General features: G+C 39.8%; 1 protein-coding gene across 1 annotated transcript in view; it reads right to left on the bottom strand.

Moving 5' to 3' along the window:
* Nucleotides 1–363: 363 nt before the first annotated feature.
* NASP (nuclear autoantigenic sperm protein) overlaps nt 364–17,569 on the bottom strand; it is a 31,609-nt gene continuing 14,403 nt past the window's right edge. The window contains 15 exon segments of the mRNA XM_033114839.1: nt 364–1,237; nt 1,733–1,861; nt 2,706–2,783; nt 3,054–3,110; nt 3,823–3,919; nt 3,921–4,001; nt 4,098–4,289; nt 4,649–4,720; nt 4,802–4,911; nt 5,289–5,338; nt 5,341–5,367; nt 8,923–9,936; nt 10,621–10,730; nt 11,572–11,652; nt 13,678–13,788. Coding sequence (XP_032970730.1) covers nt 1,157–1,237; nt 1,733–1,861; nt 2,706–2,783; nt 3,054–3,110; nt 3,823–3,919; nt 3,921–4,001; nt 4,098–4,289; nt 4,649–4,720; nt 4,802–4,911; nt 5,289–5,338; nt 5,341–5,367; nt 8,923–9,936; nt 10,621–10,730; nt 11,572–11,652; nt 13,678–13,788 — 2,290 coding nt within the window. The 3' untranslated portion in view covers nt 364–1,156.

Here is a 17,569-nt window from a genome sequence, read left to right as displayed (position 1 = left end):
TTCTAAACTACAGTCTGTCCCAAGTGGTAACGCAGCCCTGTAGGTGTCAGAATTATTCAATCCCCTTGGGGAATGTAGGCCAGGCACTGTTTGGAATTCAGAACCTGGTTCATACAGGTTATTCAACTAAGGATCAGGTCAGAGGCGGCCCAGTCAGTCTCACACTAGCCCTGGACCTTGGACACCGGTGAGGGCCCAGGGCATGGCGTTAGTACCAGTGTCCAGAGACCAGCACCCTTAGACTGGGCAGCCAGAACTGCTGGTTAGGTTCCGCCTTCCAACCACACGTCCCACACGGAAAGGTGTGGCAGGCAGCCCAGGATCCCACTCTACGATCTTTAAACACAAGTCTAGACCAGGAGCTCTTTGTAGCATCTTTATTTGAGAAGTCAAAACTGCAGACAGATAACAATTCCAAGTGTTGATATAATTCAAACTTTCTGTACAGAAAACAATATAACTCCACCAGCCAGCCTCCCCAAATTCTTCCAACCACAGTGTCCATCACAGTCAGCCCCTCAGCCACCTTCAAACCAGAAATCGCAATTCTCTACAATCAGCACACCAGTTTCCCTCGAGGATCACACCCGTTCCACCCCCATTTTCTTCAGAGTTCTTTTTACAGGACAGAATTATGGGCCCCGTTGGAGACTGGATAGACAAAACACAGGTACCACCCAAGGCCTGGTTTAGAGGCTGTTATCAGCTCAGAGTCCACAACACAGTATCAGCACCAAAGAGCAAGATCTTCACCAAGTCTTGTTTCTATAGCCCCCATCCAGGGACAGCACCACTGAAAGTTTGCAAGACAGCTGGGTTCAGTCAAGTACTTGAAACGGAAAAAATATAGCACCATTGGAAGACGAAGGGCCGGCAGCCACACTTGATTTGATCAGCTCCACATTAAACAGACAGGAATTTGGATCAGAATTTTCCACAGAGACCAGTACAGAAGTGGGGGAAGTACCTTTGGCCACTATATAAAACACGGAGTGCTCCAAGGCACAGATTCAGCCAATATTTAAGAAAAAAAATCATCAAAGCCTCAAACTTTGATTACAATCTTTATTGAAGTTATACAAAAAGAATCCCCCAAAAGTGAAAAAATACATTATATACAAAACACTTTCCCTTGGGAGGAAGGCTCTGCTCCCTCTTAACATGCAGTGCTTTCAACTGTAGCTCCAGCCTCCACTGTCCCCTCCACTGCTGCCCGGCTTTCAGCCTGATTCTCAGCCTGGAAGATAAATAGGGAGCCTGGGCATAAGTGACCCCACTTTAAGCCATTCTATCTTACACAACTAAGTAGGCTTCAGAGGAAGTAAACGCATATCCCTAAGTTCCATTTTGCTCCCTACACTAACAGGGCAATGAACAAAGTAGAAAGCCATTTCTTAAATTCTCTGTAATAGGGTTGACAGAGACATTGTTGACACATTACATGGAAAGGAGCAAGCAGAAGTGACCCAATGGTCTTGCCAATTAACTGTTTTCTCATACATTCGTTAGAGCGGGACCTGTGGTATGTATATAGGTTACATTTGTCAGAGAGACATCCTGCATTCCATAACCAAACTGTTTCCTGCACAACCTCATTGTTTTAATGAGGGTTGTACTCAAGCAATCCAAACAGGCCCAAGGTGGGGAACATGCACTTGGGAGAACTGGTTTCCCCAAGCCCTGAAACAAGGGGAAATGAGGCAAGAGTCCAAGCCCTGCTTTAACTGCCCACCTCCTCCTCCATGTTTTCCGAAACTTCATTTCCACAGGAGACTGCATCCCCACTGCCTCCATTCACCTCCAGCTCTTGTTTGGCTTTCTTTGCATCATCTTTCCGGGGGCTCTCTTCCTCTGGTTTCCTCTAAAGATATAATTATGAAGTCTTCACAAAAGTACTTAATGTTTTAAAAGGACAACTACAAAATCACTTAACAACCCTCTTCCCCATGGTGGCAAAGATCCTGAACAGGATTCACAGCTCTAAGGGTCTCTCCCTAGCCACAGAAGAAGCCAACCTGTACTCTGCAGAATAAATCGGTCTGGCCCAACATACAAATTCAGCCTCACTAATGGAACGGTGGGGTGAGGAGTAGATCTGAACAGTAACCAAACCACAAGTTTGAAATCCTACATTTGAATCAGGAAATAAAGGAGTTAAGACCCTCCCACAAGAGAAAAAAACTATTGCAAAACATAGGCAGAAGGCAGACTCACAGGAATTCAAGTTACCATTTTCCCCAAAAATAAGACCTAGCCGGACAATCACCTCTAATGTGTCTTTTGGAGCAAAAATTAAAGTAAGACTCGGTCTTATGTAAGACCCAGTCTTATAGGAAAATAAGACTGGCTCTTACATTAATTTTTGCACCAAAAACACATTAGAGGTGATTGTCCAGCTAGGTCTTATTTCGGGGGAAACACGGTATTAGCAGGTCTGCTGAATGAATGAATGACTGTCGAAGAAAACCTGCCAGCTTCCTAAGGGTGTGGGGGGGCTGATCTGACTAATCCTCCCAGCAGCTCTCCTGATAATCCTTGAGCAAGAGTTGTTCTGTAAGAGATATTTAAGTAAAACGACCTTCCCTCGCAAATCATTACCACCTTTGCAAATACCTTTGCACCCGGTTATTAGGAAAGGTATTCCTCATGCATTATTTGGAGCAAAAAAGAAAGAAAAAAAGAGAAATGACTGCATGTGGATTTACCTTCTTTCTGACAAGGTGGGAAATATCGGTCACACAATTTGATGAGGAAGCACCATCTGTTTGCCTTCTACTGGCAATCTGGCAAAAGGAAGCCTTTTGTTAGCATTGTATAGCTATACATAAGACAGTGAGACCTAATATTAAGTGACCAAAAAAACTAAATCAGGGGCGGCGGTTATCTTAGTGGCTAGAGTGCAGTGCTCATAACACTAAGGTTGCCGGTTCGACTCTCACATGGGCCAGAGAGCTGCGCCCTCCACAACTAGATTGAAAACAACTTGACATGAACTGATGGGTCCTAGAAAAACAGTTCCTCAATAAAAAAAAATCAGTCACCTGAATACTCACCATGGAGACTGAAGAGCTTCCTCCACTAGGAGTGAAACCTGAAGTCGAACTCTCTACCTGTGAAAGATGATAAACCCCAGTGGGTCCCAGGATAGAATCCACTAAGTCAGTCCTACAACAGGTCCCAACCATCCCAGCAACTTACTAAGACCTCAAATACTAGTGGCCTCCATAGAACAGCAACATTGTCCAACCGCCTCTACCCATAGGGCCACCTGCCACCCCCCACCTAGTGTATAGGCAGAGTGCAGGTATTAAACTAAACCCTCTGTATCCTATCATCCCCTGCAGTGTAGAAAGGGAGCTTACACCCTAGCACCCAAAAGCAGAGGCAGGCAATCCGGGGTTAAAAGCTTTCAATACCTCACTAATCTATAGAGGAGTTTGAAGAGATGGAAGCAATAGTTTACTATTGTTATGCAAATACTATTTGTCTTATACCATCAGAAGAATTTTAACATACAGATACTATCATCCCCATTTTACAGATGAGTCACTAAGGCAAAGAAATGTTAATAGGCCATGGTTACACACAGTAAGTAGCAAAGAGAGAAGTCAAACTCAGAGTCTGGCTCCCCAGTGTATTCTCTTCAGCATTATACATACTATCTAGAGGAAGAACTAGTGCTCTAACATTCCCTCTGACCTCCAACTCCCTGGAAACCAATTTGGTAACTCAGATTCCTAGCAAACAGAACACCAATACCATGATGCCTTCAAAGATAGTTGAACACACTATTATCAAACTTCAAAAGGAAACCACACCAACCAGAGTTGCCTTCAGAGCCAATTCGGCTACATTCCCACTACGCTGGGACTCCTTTGCATCTTCTATCTTCTCTCTAATTTCAGGCAGCAGTTCCTTAGCTCCTCAATTTCTTTTCATATTCAGTAGGTGAGCCTTCAGCCTCCTTCATCTGCTCATTTAGTACAGCTACAAAGAACAGGCTGAAGTGATCAGTAAGTTACCACAAATGGATCCACTTTTAACCTTGTCAATAACTGGATCCATCAAGATCGTGAAAACAGCTGGTGCTAACTCACGCCATTCTCTTCTCAATGACTTCAATAGATTTGCTGAACTGTGCCACTGCGTCATCATACTGAGAGTTATACCCATAGGCCAACCCCAGCTGGTAGTGGGTCTCTGCAAGGAGCCGGTCATGGGCTTCCAGATACTGCTCTTGTAGGTTTAGGCAAGCCTGGAACTCCTCCACAGCTTGGACATAATTTCTCTAATGAAGATAAAAGCAGCAAGCAAACGAACAGCAATTAGTATTCTAGTCCAGTCCTTTGAATTTCAGACCATTCTGCAGAGCACGCCTGTTTTACATCTCTTTGTAGCATCTCTAGGACCCTTCATTACATTAAAAAAAAACAAAAAAAAAACAAAAAAACAACCTCCTAAAAGACTTGACCAGAGTATCAAGTCTTCAGAAGAGACTGTTCACTGTCCTAGGGACTGCAGGGAACCCACACCTACAGTCTTTAAAAGCCACTGCGCACAATTTATGATCAATCAAGCTTGATGTTAAAGATTTGAAAAAGATGAGGTGGGGGGCAACATTAGGAGAAAAATGGAAAATGTATTACCAGATTCAACACTAACTTCTCCGAGTTTAAGATGTGCCTGTGCAGCATAAAGCTGAGCTTCTTTTGTTTCTTGCCTAAAAGGAAAGATGATCAGAAACCTTAAAAGCATTTGTCCAACCCTAATTGGTTTCTATTTCAGCCACCCAGCTCCCAACCTGAGCCTAGAATCACCAAGTTTACCTTTAAAAATGATCTTTGCTAAATCCAGCATATCCCAGGCAAGCTCTAGGTTTCCAATCTCCTCTTCTTCATTTTCTTGAAGAGACTAAAGTACATTCAAATCATTGGCATTAGAAGTACAAGACAGGAATCTTTAGATTACAAACCTAAATATACAATTCATTATAGCTTAAAACAACAAAAACCTGATACAGGATTCAAAATTCAGACGTTCTCCCTAATACCACCTATACAATGGGTGCCTACAAAGTTTCTATTCCAAGCCATCGCCTTTGTCAGTGATATTTAAAGTGAGGTGTTGGGTCCCTGGGAGCAAATGGATCTTTCCATTCTAGGCATGAATAAGGATCCCCAATCCCTAACCAAGAAATAGCTAGCTATAATAATCACACCTATATTAGTAAGGCACACACAGTCCTACCTAAGGAAGCAGACAATGATACAGAACAAGTCATCATTTACCTTGTTTTCAAGAACTGACTCATTGGGTGTTTCTTCAGCCTTCTCATTTCTTTATCCTCCTCTTCTGAGCCCTCAGTTTCTACAAGCAAAAAATTCCTCAGTATTGATAATACTAAGGCTATCTTCTGACTAGTCAGAGATCCAATAAGTATCTGTGAAATAACCTATATTCTGAGGTAGGACAGGCCAGATGCTAAGCCACATCAGTCACATTTGAACTGGATATATATGTAAGGCCAGTGATTACACTCTAATATTGAGTTATCTTATAGTGTCTATGGTTCAGACCTTCAACAATCAAAAGGCTGAGTGTTTCTCCTAAAAGTCAACCTGCATCTTTCAGATGAAGACAGATTAGCTACTGCCTCTTATTCACCGGCTAGAAGCTCCCATCTACTCAGAAGCAGTTGGAAGCATCCTTAAGCCAGTTTCTCTGGTGCCTTTAGACTTATTAGATAATACTAATCACAGACTGAGAAAGTACCAAAAGTTAAATTACTCCAGTCCATTCAGAGCAAGAATGCCCAAGATACTAGCTTTCCCACAACAGAGCTATGGAAAGAAAAGCATAGCCCTTACTCTCAACCAATGAGCATGCCACAGACTCCAGCCAGCTCGAGCATGTACAGAATTTGAGTGAACAGTAACACCACAAGTTATTTCACTCCAGTACCATGTTAAAATCTGCAGCCATATTGACACCATATTTTACCATATTGACACACACTTGCAAGAAAACGGCATGTAAGGACAGGTTGCTAATAAATAGCTCTACACACCAAAGTTCAGAATGTCATGGGATTAAAATGGGCTTTTAGGGGTACAATTAATGAATTGGATATAATGTGCCTACCTGTCATCTCTGTCATTAAGCATTTTTAACACCAGCAAAAGAGCTCAAATATTGTCTTTGTCTCCTAACAACCTACCATGGGAATATAAATATGAAAATTAGGCCTAAGAGTCGTGAAGTCAGGTTAAAAAGGACTTTTATCAGTCTAGCAATACTGCTTCAGGATGAGAACAGGCACATAAAATTTTTATGTATTATCAAGTAGGACAAACTAAAGTCATCCCCTAAGAGTCAATTACAAGTAGCTAATTAACCTCCATAGTGAACAAACCCTGTTTTATCAAGTGGCTCACTTCTCTCCTATTTATGTAATTTAGTATTTCTGAAATATTAATACTAAGTAATTTAGTATTTAAATACCCACCACCACACATCATTATCTTTCCATACCTAAATTTTCAAGTGGTTTGTGTACTTAGTTCCCTTTTGTTAGACTAGATGTGTGGTTGTATTGACTCTGACGATGAAGTCCATCCTCCAGCAGATATTCAAGTCAGGTGAAGCAGATCTGCGTATTCTTGGAACAGACTCAAAAAACCACTATTTTTTCAATTTGCAGGAGAAATTGACAAAATGGTAATTGTTATTCTAGACACTGTTCTAAATGATCTGGTATCTGTTCCTACTCATACCAGAATGTTAGAAGGTGACATTTAATATGGTATAACATCTATTATTTGCAGTTTTACATCAAATTTTTTAATTAAAATTATTTAGTCTGAGAAAACACTGGTTTTCTTGAGGAATCTGCACCACCTTTATGGAATGGTGGAGAGGGAGGGAGCTAAGTTAATGAGAAAGCCATTACTTTAAACAACACTTTGCAACCTGGTAATCTGTACCAGGTATTAATGGAAATGCCCTGATGTCCATGAGAGCCGTGAAAATATTTTCCAAGCTTCTCTAAAAATGGACTCTTCTTTGTGGTATGCTTATCATTATCCTTCAGAGAAATGAGACATTGTTTTATACCATTTCTCTGATCTTACAGCGTCTTCAAAACAATATGGGTACAGAACAGTGCAAACCACAAGAATGACTCTTAATGGCAAAGTAAAAGCAATCTGCTGATTCTGTTTTTCTAGCACTCCCACAGGATAAAGTCAGGTAACCAAGAAAGATTGACCAGGAGAGCCCGTCTGAGCATGACTGAGCTTTTTGCTTACAATATTAAAATTCTGTTCACTTACCAATCATATCTAGCCTGACAATTAGAAAGAAAGACCAATGATCTTTATCAGAGATATGGACAGTCCAAGCGGTGGTAGGAAATAGGGTTTTAAGAGAAAACCACTGACAAGATTTCTGCAGGCTAGTGTTGCCACATGAATTCCCGATACGAGGTAAATGAAAGAAGGAAGGGGATAAAAGTTGCTTTGCTCAGTGTGAGGTTCATTGGGAAGAACAATACATTCAAGTCAGATCTAGCCTTTGGAATCAAAAGTAATGTATGTGAGAGAGCACTAACAATGAATGTTACTTGTGATCCAATTGAATAGGGTTTGAACTGGAGAAACACGACATCTCTACTGTAGCTTATGATTCTAAGTCCAACTTAAGAGAGCCAGCAGTTTTTTTTTTACTATTCTTGCTCACTATCAATAAAGATCAAGACATGGGAGGTTTTTTTAATTAAGTTGAGGAATTCAGTCGTGTGCTTTTTCCATAAAGAATTTCTAAAGCCCATAAGCAGCCCAATGGTGTTACCATGTAGCCAATTCACTTTTGGTTACCATGCCTGTGCTGGCTGGAGTGCAGGGACCTGCACATAGGTAGAAGGAAGTTTACCAGGATGAGCTGAAATACTGATAATGAGTCTTTGAAAATCTAAAACTTTCGGGAACTCTTGAAGTAGTCTGTCAATTATATCAAGTAATAATGATTAATTGGTATATACCTGTGGTTATTAACACCAACGTTAGATAAATCTTTAGACAGTAGAATCCTCAAATGACAGTACAACTCAATTCAGACGTGCCAATTATGTAATTACTAATTAGAGGCTTATATATCTTGATGAAATTGAATCACAGTTAAGGCTAAATACTTTACAAAGAAAGCATCCACACTTTATGTTTTAAGTAACAAAAATTTCAGTTTAGCAGCCAAAGCAAGCATGAAATGAGGGGAGAAAGCAGCAAGAGGGCTAATGGTTAAGCTTTTTAATCTTTTGGAGGAGGCTAATTTAACTAATATGAATAAGCCTCTAAACACTTCCTGCAGACTAAAATTAAAAAATCACCAGAATTCTTTCACTCTGGTGATACAACATTCAAGGGCTAACTGTCTTCATTTAAATGGCATGCCTGCTTAAAGTGTACCAATTCAGTGGATTCTACTGCTCTTATCCTGCTTCCTAAAGCAGAGAAAAAGGAACTGTGTGAACAGTAAAAACAATCCAGAGGCATGCAAGTGAACATCCATTCAGCATTCTCTGCCAGCCTAGCCCACTATTTCCATACCTCCCCCACCTCCCCCCATCCATCTTTATTGGCTAGTTTGGTACAGCAAGTTACTGAGAGCTAGCCAAGTCTCAGAAATCAGAGGCCTGTTCTGCAGTTAGTAAAAGCATTAGTTTATAAGCCAGCTAAAGACGACTTGCTTTTGATTTAACTTGCTCAACTTATCAGAACCTTCTTAAACTAGCCCCATTTTCATTAGCCCTTTCCTAATCCAAAGGCAGACGGAAAATCCTGAATGGAAGGCTGGCTTTTACCCAGGATTAGTGAGTCAAATCCAGAATGTACTCCACCCACTGCAGCTCTTGCATATCCCGGTTACCTTCACCCTCTTTCATCTGTTCTTCTCTCTCTTGTGTTTCTTCATTAGCAGCTATCTTAGCTTTGTCTTCATGGGACTTCTCAGTAGCCCCCTGGGCTACCTTGGTCTCAACCCCATCTCCAGCTGCCCCAGACTCTTCTATGGACAGCTTAGTCTCCTCCTGATTAGGAACCAACTCTGCCCTGACCTCCTCCTCTAGTCCTGAGCAATCTTTTGTTTCTGCCAAACCTTCTGCATTAGTCTCTGGTTCAACAGGAGTCTGATCTCCTGCAGCTAAGAGTCCATTGACTGCATCATCTTTAGGGAGAACTGTGGCCTCCTGCCTGGGCTTCTCAGAGACTTCTGACCCAGCTTTTCCAGCTGAGGCCTCTGCAGCCTCCGGTGTCACCTCTGGTGACTCTTCAGCAGGAGGCACTTCTTGCCCTACCGGCTGCTCAAGAACAGCTTTTCCTGGCTCGTTTTCAGAGGCAGCTACCTGCTCCTTTGGCTCATTCCCACCCACATCCACTGGATTGACTGTTGGATCTATAGGCTCTGCTGCTACCTCCACTGCAGTGCCCTGCTTTTCTACAGTCACAACAGACGGCTCTTCTGAAGCTTCTTTTGGCTCCTCCTCTATGCTCACAATTACTTCTCTCTGCTTCTCCTGGCCTCCTTTTTCTCTGTACTCTTCTTGGATGTCAGTTGCAGAAATTGATTTTCCCTCCTCAGCATCTGGTGCTTCTTGTTCTGGCTTCCCAGAAGCAACCTCAGCTTCATTCAGTTCTTCTGGTGCTGCTGCTCCTTTCACCTCTTCAGTGGTTTCAGTTAACTGATCTGGGGTTGATTCAACTTTTTCCTCTGCTTCTGCAGACTCACTTATATCCATATCTTCTCTTCCACCCTTCTCCATTTCAGTCTCCTGTTCTTTATCAATTTCAGGCTTTACCAGAGACTTGTCGTCTGTTTTTTTTGCTTCTTCTTTTTCTCCCATGGCGTCATAAACCTGTTCTCTCAACTCTTCCCTTGCTTCCTCTACATGGTTAAAGAACATGAAGCATAAACATGTCTTCGAGTTTAATGATAAAAGCATAAATGGAAACTAAAAATACATTCTTTTTAAACCCTCAAACAGCCTGGTTTAAGTTTTTGCATATGGCCTATAAATTATCTGCCCCTTTGAGAAAAGCAAAGGGATAAGTCCCAGCTAGCAAAGCAACTTATAGCGAAAGAAACCCAAGCTCCTTAAATTAGGTATTGTTTTACTTGAGCATTCTGATTATCAGTTAGGTAGAGATGCCAAGCTTAATATTCGCCAAACATTATAGACCTCCATCTGATATGTAAAATACTAGAAGCCAAACTCAGCTTAGAAATTTAATTTTCTTATACACAAAAAATGTAAAAGGACTCTGTAAACATTGCTATTAAAATAACTGAGCTGCAAAGACTTAAAACTTTGCATCAGAAAAATGTTTAGGGTTATTGTAATATTTACAACATCAATTTAAGTAACAGATTTATTTGGGAAACTATCCTTTCACAAAAGCCTGCAGTCGATTTAACTAATCAGCTACCTCCACTGCAGTCTCCACCAGATGTACGTATCACCCAAGCATCTTAGAGAGACCGTACAGGATAAGAAGAGCCCTATTTCCATCACTTGTACACAAGAAATATACGTCGCATCTCTTGAATGCCACATGCAACTCCACATACCATCTATGTTATCATTATTTTCAACCAGAGATTCTTCTTCTGTTTTTTCTCCTTCCTCCTCTTCCACATGCACACCTTCCAGGGCATTTCCCAACACACCATTCTCCATTCTAGGAGAACAAAAGGAAAAAGTACCAAAGGTATGATGGCTAGAACCTAACAATTTTTGAAAGACAGAAATTTCAGTCCTATTATAAACGCAACAGAAGGATAAGCAAATTGCAGAGAACATAAAACTATAAGTACTCCTGCAAAACTTCTAATATAAATTAAGGCTGTGAGAGCAGTTAAGGAAATAAGCAAACCCTTCAGATGACTCTTATCAAAAGAACAAGATCAGTAGAGATTTCCTTTCCAGTAGGGCCATTATCTCCCAAACTTCACATCCACTCACATTTCCCTAATTGGCCAAACACATTCTGGCAAGATTTTCATGAAATCATCAGAATGCAATACAAAACTGGAAAACTTACCAGAACTCAGATTAAATAGATCACGGATCATTTGCTGGTTTTGTGTAACCTCAATGTATTTTATTCTGGTTATTAATAAATTCTGGTGAAAACACAACTTTCCGACAGTTAAGACTACTTATGAGTCTTATTAACTATTATGAGTCTTATTTACTAGACATTCTTACTTGCTAGTGCTTTCAAATTGTCCTTCATTCAGTCCTTGCTAAGGATGAATATTTTAGACTAGCTGAGGGTGCTTTTTAAAGGTTCTCTCTCTATACTGGAATCTGCTAAATTATTGACTGTTCACACTAATGGATAGGTCTCTGCTTCTAATGACCCCAAATTCAAAACAAAAACTATGTATGTAACTTTACTCTTTGCATCAAGTGCCTTTCAAAACTTCCATCAATATTTCATGCTCGTTTTAAATAGACCATTATAGCGATACAAAACATAAACATCATACTTATAAACTGCAGCTTGAAAGACATACCTTGCCAACTCCAGAAGTGATTTCCCATAGAAAAAGAAAGCTTCTCCACACTCATTAGCTGTCTCTCCATACTTCTTACCTCTACAAAGAGAATAAACATCTAAGATCTGAATTAACATCTAGCCTAAAACATTTATTTCTAGTTCTTTAATTATAAAATGACATTTCTCCAGTAACACACCCTTCTAGGAAACCAATACTCTCCTCTCCGTCTTGCTTTCTAATCAATATCAAAAGGACATTGACCTAAGAAACAATGCATGAAGTTAATGTTGCCTGTTCTTCATCTACGTATGTTGTATATTCTAAATGACATCGATTTGCTAGTTACCACATATAATGTAAGAGCCAAACTACATTAATAGGTATGTCTTCGCTACAAGATGGGTGTCTATGTGTGCCAGAATAGTTAGAGGACCTTCGGCTGAGACCTAAAGGATGATTAAGGTCCATGGAAAGGCATCATGACACAGTTAAGAGCACGTTCTCTGGAGCCAGAATGCCTCGGATCAAATCCCACTTCTAACCTTTAACCAGCTGTATAGCCTTAGTCAAGTTAACTCAGTGCCTCAGTTTTCTCATCTGCAAAATGGAAATGTTAAGAACTGCTCAAAGAGCTACTGCAGGAACTGAGTTAATGTATATAAAAGCATTTAAAACAATGCTCAGAAATACAGATAGCACTATATGTAAGTTTGAGCTATTAATATCTAGACAGGGAAGAGGGAAGGTGAAAAATCACACAAGTGTGATAAACAGGAAAGAGGTACTTTACGTAAAGTAAGGAGACTGCTTTTCATGGAATAAAGGATTGGCAGAAGTTATGCAAAGTCAGGTCACCTACCAGCCTGAGAGTCTAGTGAGAGTAACTAAAGAAACGAAGCAGGAAGTATTATGATGAAGACCATGTTTAAGGGTAATCTACTAGATTAGAATACTGCATCTCAAATTTTCCTCCTAAATTCTTTTAATGGCTGGAAAGTAAAAATACCAATCGCTTCAGGAATCTAGAGGAAGCTAAGAAGTGTGTTGTGCTTAATATTACTTAGATTTTTAACATTTTACATTGTTAAGATAACCATAAAATTTTATACAAAAATACCTAAATACTTAGCATTAGATAAACTGTGGGCTCTACCCCAGCACACTACTGAATACCAGAGGCCCAGTTCTTCAGACATGGGTAGTGACAAATGAAGAGGCCAGAAGCTAGCCAGGAATCAGATGAGTTTACTGCAGACATCCAGGAATAAGATTCTGTTCTAGATGTTGGAAAGGTAAGTCAGGTTGGAAAAAGAATGGACTGCTATGACCCTGACTGACTGAAGGAATGAAGAAGGCTTTTAATCACGATGAGCCTCAAACCTGAAACCCAGCTTCACTATAAGGTTTTCTTTTATAAGGAAAATTTCTTCAATACAACTGTATATAATCCAATCAACTAATTAAGAAATATAACTAACTTCAGTTGCTATTGGTAACAGTTATCTTAGAGGAAACTAGCTCAAACCAAGTCATAGGCTGAAAGGCTATTGCTTGAATATTTAACTTATACTTTTTCGCTCTGAGAGTACAGTGGTACATTCAAGTCTTTGGCTAAAATAAATCAATTTTGGGGCACTAAAGCCAACCTGTTTCCCCAAGATACAGATATTATATATATGGTCACCTGGTGGTAACTACCAACTTCCTAGCAGTTACAACATAACAAAGATGCTACGAATATGAAAAATACTGCACCAATAATAACATTAGTGATAGGGTAACCAATCATGGCTTGCTTGGGGTTGAGGCATTTCCCCCGACACAGAACTTCCAGTGCTGAAACTGGAAAAGTTCCAGAACAAACCAGGACAAGTTGGTCACCCTAATTAGTGATGACCAGAAAACAAATTACGTTACTCAGGAAAATCAAAGGCTCAAATTGCTCTATAAAACCTACATACTCGTATATATGTAAGTTTTAGTTATAGAAATAAGCTCGTACATGAAAAATAATCATCTTTTTAAACTCTTGCAATTTATTCCTTTTCTCCAAAACACAACTTTTGATAACTCAAATTTATTAGGAACATATATCACATCATGGCAAAACACAGTACTTACAAAAGACTAGCTGCTTCCTGGAACGCATTGACAGCTGCTGGAATATCCCCCATCACCAGATGTTTCTGTCCTAAACCCAATAGTTTCTTAGCTTCACTATCCACATCCAAACTGGAAGAAAAAGATTTTTTTCATGTGTCAAATTTTTTTAAGTCAACATTTTTTGAATACCTGCTACATTTAAACCATAAATTCTTTAAGCCTGTGAACTACTCTGGCAAGGCTTAGCTGACTCACATTTATCACTACAAAAGCAAAAGAAATCTCACAGGCAACATTTTCAAAGCTTGACTAGAATATTTTCTCTTAAAAGTTTACCTACTCACAAAGCCTATATTATGTGTTACTATAAATAGTTGCTAATTAAGCAACAAATAAAAAAGAATTATAAAAGAACCATAGGGGCCGGCCCGGTGGCTCGGGCAGTTGGAACTCCATGCTCCTAACTCCGAAGGCTGCCGGTTCGATGCCCAAATGCGCCAGTGGGCTCTCAACCACAAGGTTGCCAGTTTGATTCCTCAAGACCGCAAGGAATGATGGGCAGCGCCCCCTGCAACTATGATTGAACCCGGCACCTTGAACTGAGCTGCCGCTGAGCTCCTGGATGGCTTAGTTGGTGGGAGCACCTCCTCTTAACCACAAGGTTGCCAGTTCGACTCCCGCAAGGGATGGTGGGCTGCGCCCCCCCTGCAACTAACAACAGTAACTGGACCTGGAGCTGAGCTGCGCCCCCCACAACTAAGACTGAAAGGACAACTTGAAGCTGAATGGCACCCTCCACAACTAAGTAAGATTGAAAGGACAACAACTTGACTTGGAAAAAAGTCCTGGAAGAGCACACTGTTCCCCAATAAAGTCCTATTCCCCTTCCCCAATAAAATCTTTAAAAAAAAAAAAAAAAAAAACCATAAATTCGTACAGCAAGTTGTACTAGCTAAAAGAAAAATTAAATCAAGAAACATTTAGGCAAACAGGACAAAAGGCAGTGATTTCAAGATCAAGACAATGTGGTAAATAGCATAAATAAAAGCGAATAGATCAAATGGAACAGAATACAAAAAAATTCACTCATCTGGCCAACTGAAATTCTGACAAGGTCCTAAGCCAAAATTAACGTAAACAGATTATAGACTTTCTAAATCTAAGATTTTAAAACTTGTAGAACATTGAAGAAAATCTTGATTAACTTTAAGTTTGGCAAATACCTCTTAAATATGACAGAAAAGCACAAACTATAAAAAGGGGGACCAATAACCTACACAGACTATTAAAATGAAAAAGGCAACACACAGACTTGGAAGAAATATTTGCAAAACTGATCTGATGAAGAATCTGCATCTTAAATATATAAAGAACTTACGACCCAGTAAGAAATAATCCAATAAAAATGGGCAAACGATATGAACAGACACTTACCTAAAATATACAAATAGTAAATAAGCAAATAAAAAGATGTTCATGTAGAGCAAATGGAACTCTCGTACTCTGCTGATAGGAATGTAACATGGTACAATCACTTTAGAAAACAGTTTGGGAGTTTCTTAAAGTTAGATATGTACCTACCATATATGACATCCAGGCATTTCATTTCAAGGACTTCATCCAAGAGAGATGAAAATATATGCCCATACTAAAACTTATAAATATTCATAGCAGCATTATTTTTAATAGCCTTAAACTGGATTCCAAATGGATAAACAAATTGTGATATACCTACATTATAAAATACCAACAAAAAAGCAATCAACTATTGATACACGTGATAACATGGATGAATCTCAAACTAATTATGCTGAATCAAAGCTGCCATATTAAAAAATAAACACAGTATGATTCTACATAGATAAAATTCTACCAAATGCACTCTTCTACCGTGGCAGAAAGCGGATTAGTGGTTGCCTGGAAAAGGAATGAAGTAGAAAGGAGCGTAAGGAAACCTTGAGGTGATGACTGTCGCTATCTTGTGATAATGGTTTACAGGTATATACACATTAAAAAACTCATCAAATTAGTCACTTTAAATATGTAGTTTACTGTTGTCAATTATACCCTTATAAAATCGTAAAAAATATTAAGAAAATAATCTGGGAGGAAGGGCAAGAATCAGTGATGTCTAAGTTCCATTAATAGAAGTCAAGTTATTTGCAAAGGTAAATCTTTTTTTAATTGACTTTTAATTGACATTCAATTTACCAGTATTTTGGCACCTAAAATTGCTAGGCAGAGTTCAAGGCACTGTGGATATAACAAGAGTGGTATGGGAAGGACTTACTGACAATGTAGAACTGAAGCAGAGAACTGAAGAAAGTGGCGAAGCAAATATAATATACAAATACACAAATATAGGGGAAGAACACTGAAGAGCACAGACAACAAGTGTGAAGTTCTAATAGGAGCTTGCTTGAAGTATTCAAGAAACAAAACTTTTGTGGTTAGAGTAAGCTAGGGGAAGACTATAGAATATATACGAGGGAGGGGAAGGGAGACAGCAGCATCATATCAGTAGAACCTTTATGAAGAGACTATAAGACAAAGCAGTAATAGGAGAAGACTGATAGTAAGAATCTAGGCTAAGACCCAGGAAATAGTAGAAATGGTTAGATTCTGAATGTACTTATTTTGGAATTTGCTAATGTCCTAGATAATAAGACCGGGTCTTATATTAATTTTTGCTCCAAAAGATGCATTAGGGCTTATTTTCAGGAGATGTCTTATTTTTTTCATGTACAACAATCTACATTTATTCATGTACAAAAATCTACATTTATTCAAATACAGTCATGTCCTCTTCTTCTGGAACATCGCCATCTCTCTCCAAACCCCAAATTTTGGCTTAAACTTCTTGAGAATCCATTTCCTGTAGAACCATTAGCCCCAATTTCTCAAATCCAGCAATAGAGCTCTCCTTAAATGAGCACTTCTTGTCCATGTAGCCTGCTTGTAGTGCATTGACAACACAGCTGTCAGTGATTTTATCCCATGAATTCTTCACCCAAGTCACGACCTCTTGCAGGCTAGGCTTCACAGTTTCCACGCTGATTTCTCTCCGTTCTATTTTCAATGTAGTCACTGATTTCCATGCGCAAATAGTCCTCGAATGGCTTGTTTACTGCAACATCAGGAGTCTGGAGATAGGTAGTCATTCCTGCGGGAATCATTATTTGATCTATTCTCTCTGCAAGGAAGTTCTTCATGTCTTTAGCGTGATGAGTGCTGGCTGAATCCCAGCCTAGCAGACCTCTTTGGCCACCTCGCGAAACAAGTAGCAGCATTAAATCGACCCACTTCCTTATAACTGCTTGTGTGCACCAGGCTCTTTCGGTTTCAAGAACATAAATGCCTGGAACACGTTCAACCTTATCTTTCTAGCCCTTAGTGATGATTAGAGGTGGGGCTTTCTTTCCATCTTGACGAATTGCCAAAATATAGGTAACACTTGCACTTTTCATACCAGGGAAGGGAATGTAGATTGACGAGGCACCCCTCTGATCAATTGCCCTTTGAGATCCTTGGCCCGTAAACACTGCAGTTTCATCCATAGCAATCACGTTGGAGAGCTGGTATTTAGAAAAGTCGATGCCATCAACAAAGGACTTGAATGCAAGTGCTTATTTAGTAACTTCAGTATCTTCCAGCTTGAACAGTGTTGTTAATCTTAGAGACAGTTCATATCGCTGAAGGAAGCCATCCAGCCAGTGTTGTGATGCTTTGAATTCTTCTGGGGATATTTCTAACTGTGGTGCCATTGCAAGGGCAAATGCTTGAATATCAGCCCTGAGCACAACCAAAGCCTTTGCTCTTCTGTCAGCAATGCATTCACAGATGATGTCTTCCATCTCAGTAAATGGTTGCCCACCTGATCCATATTTGTGCTTCTTAGCATTTCCCTCGT

The sequence above is a fragment of the Rhinolophus ferrumequinum genome, chromosome 9 (assembly GCF_004115265.2).
Source record: "Rhinolophus ferrumequinum isolate MPI-CBG mRhiFer1 chromosome 9, mRhiFer1_v1.p, whole genome shotgun sequence".
NCBI lineage: Eukaryota > Metazoa > Chordata > Mammalia > Chiroptera > Rhinolophidae > Rhinolophus > Rhinolophus ferrumequinum.
Note: the sequence above shows the minus strand (reverse complement) of the source record. Positions and strands in the feature narration are given on the sequence as shown.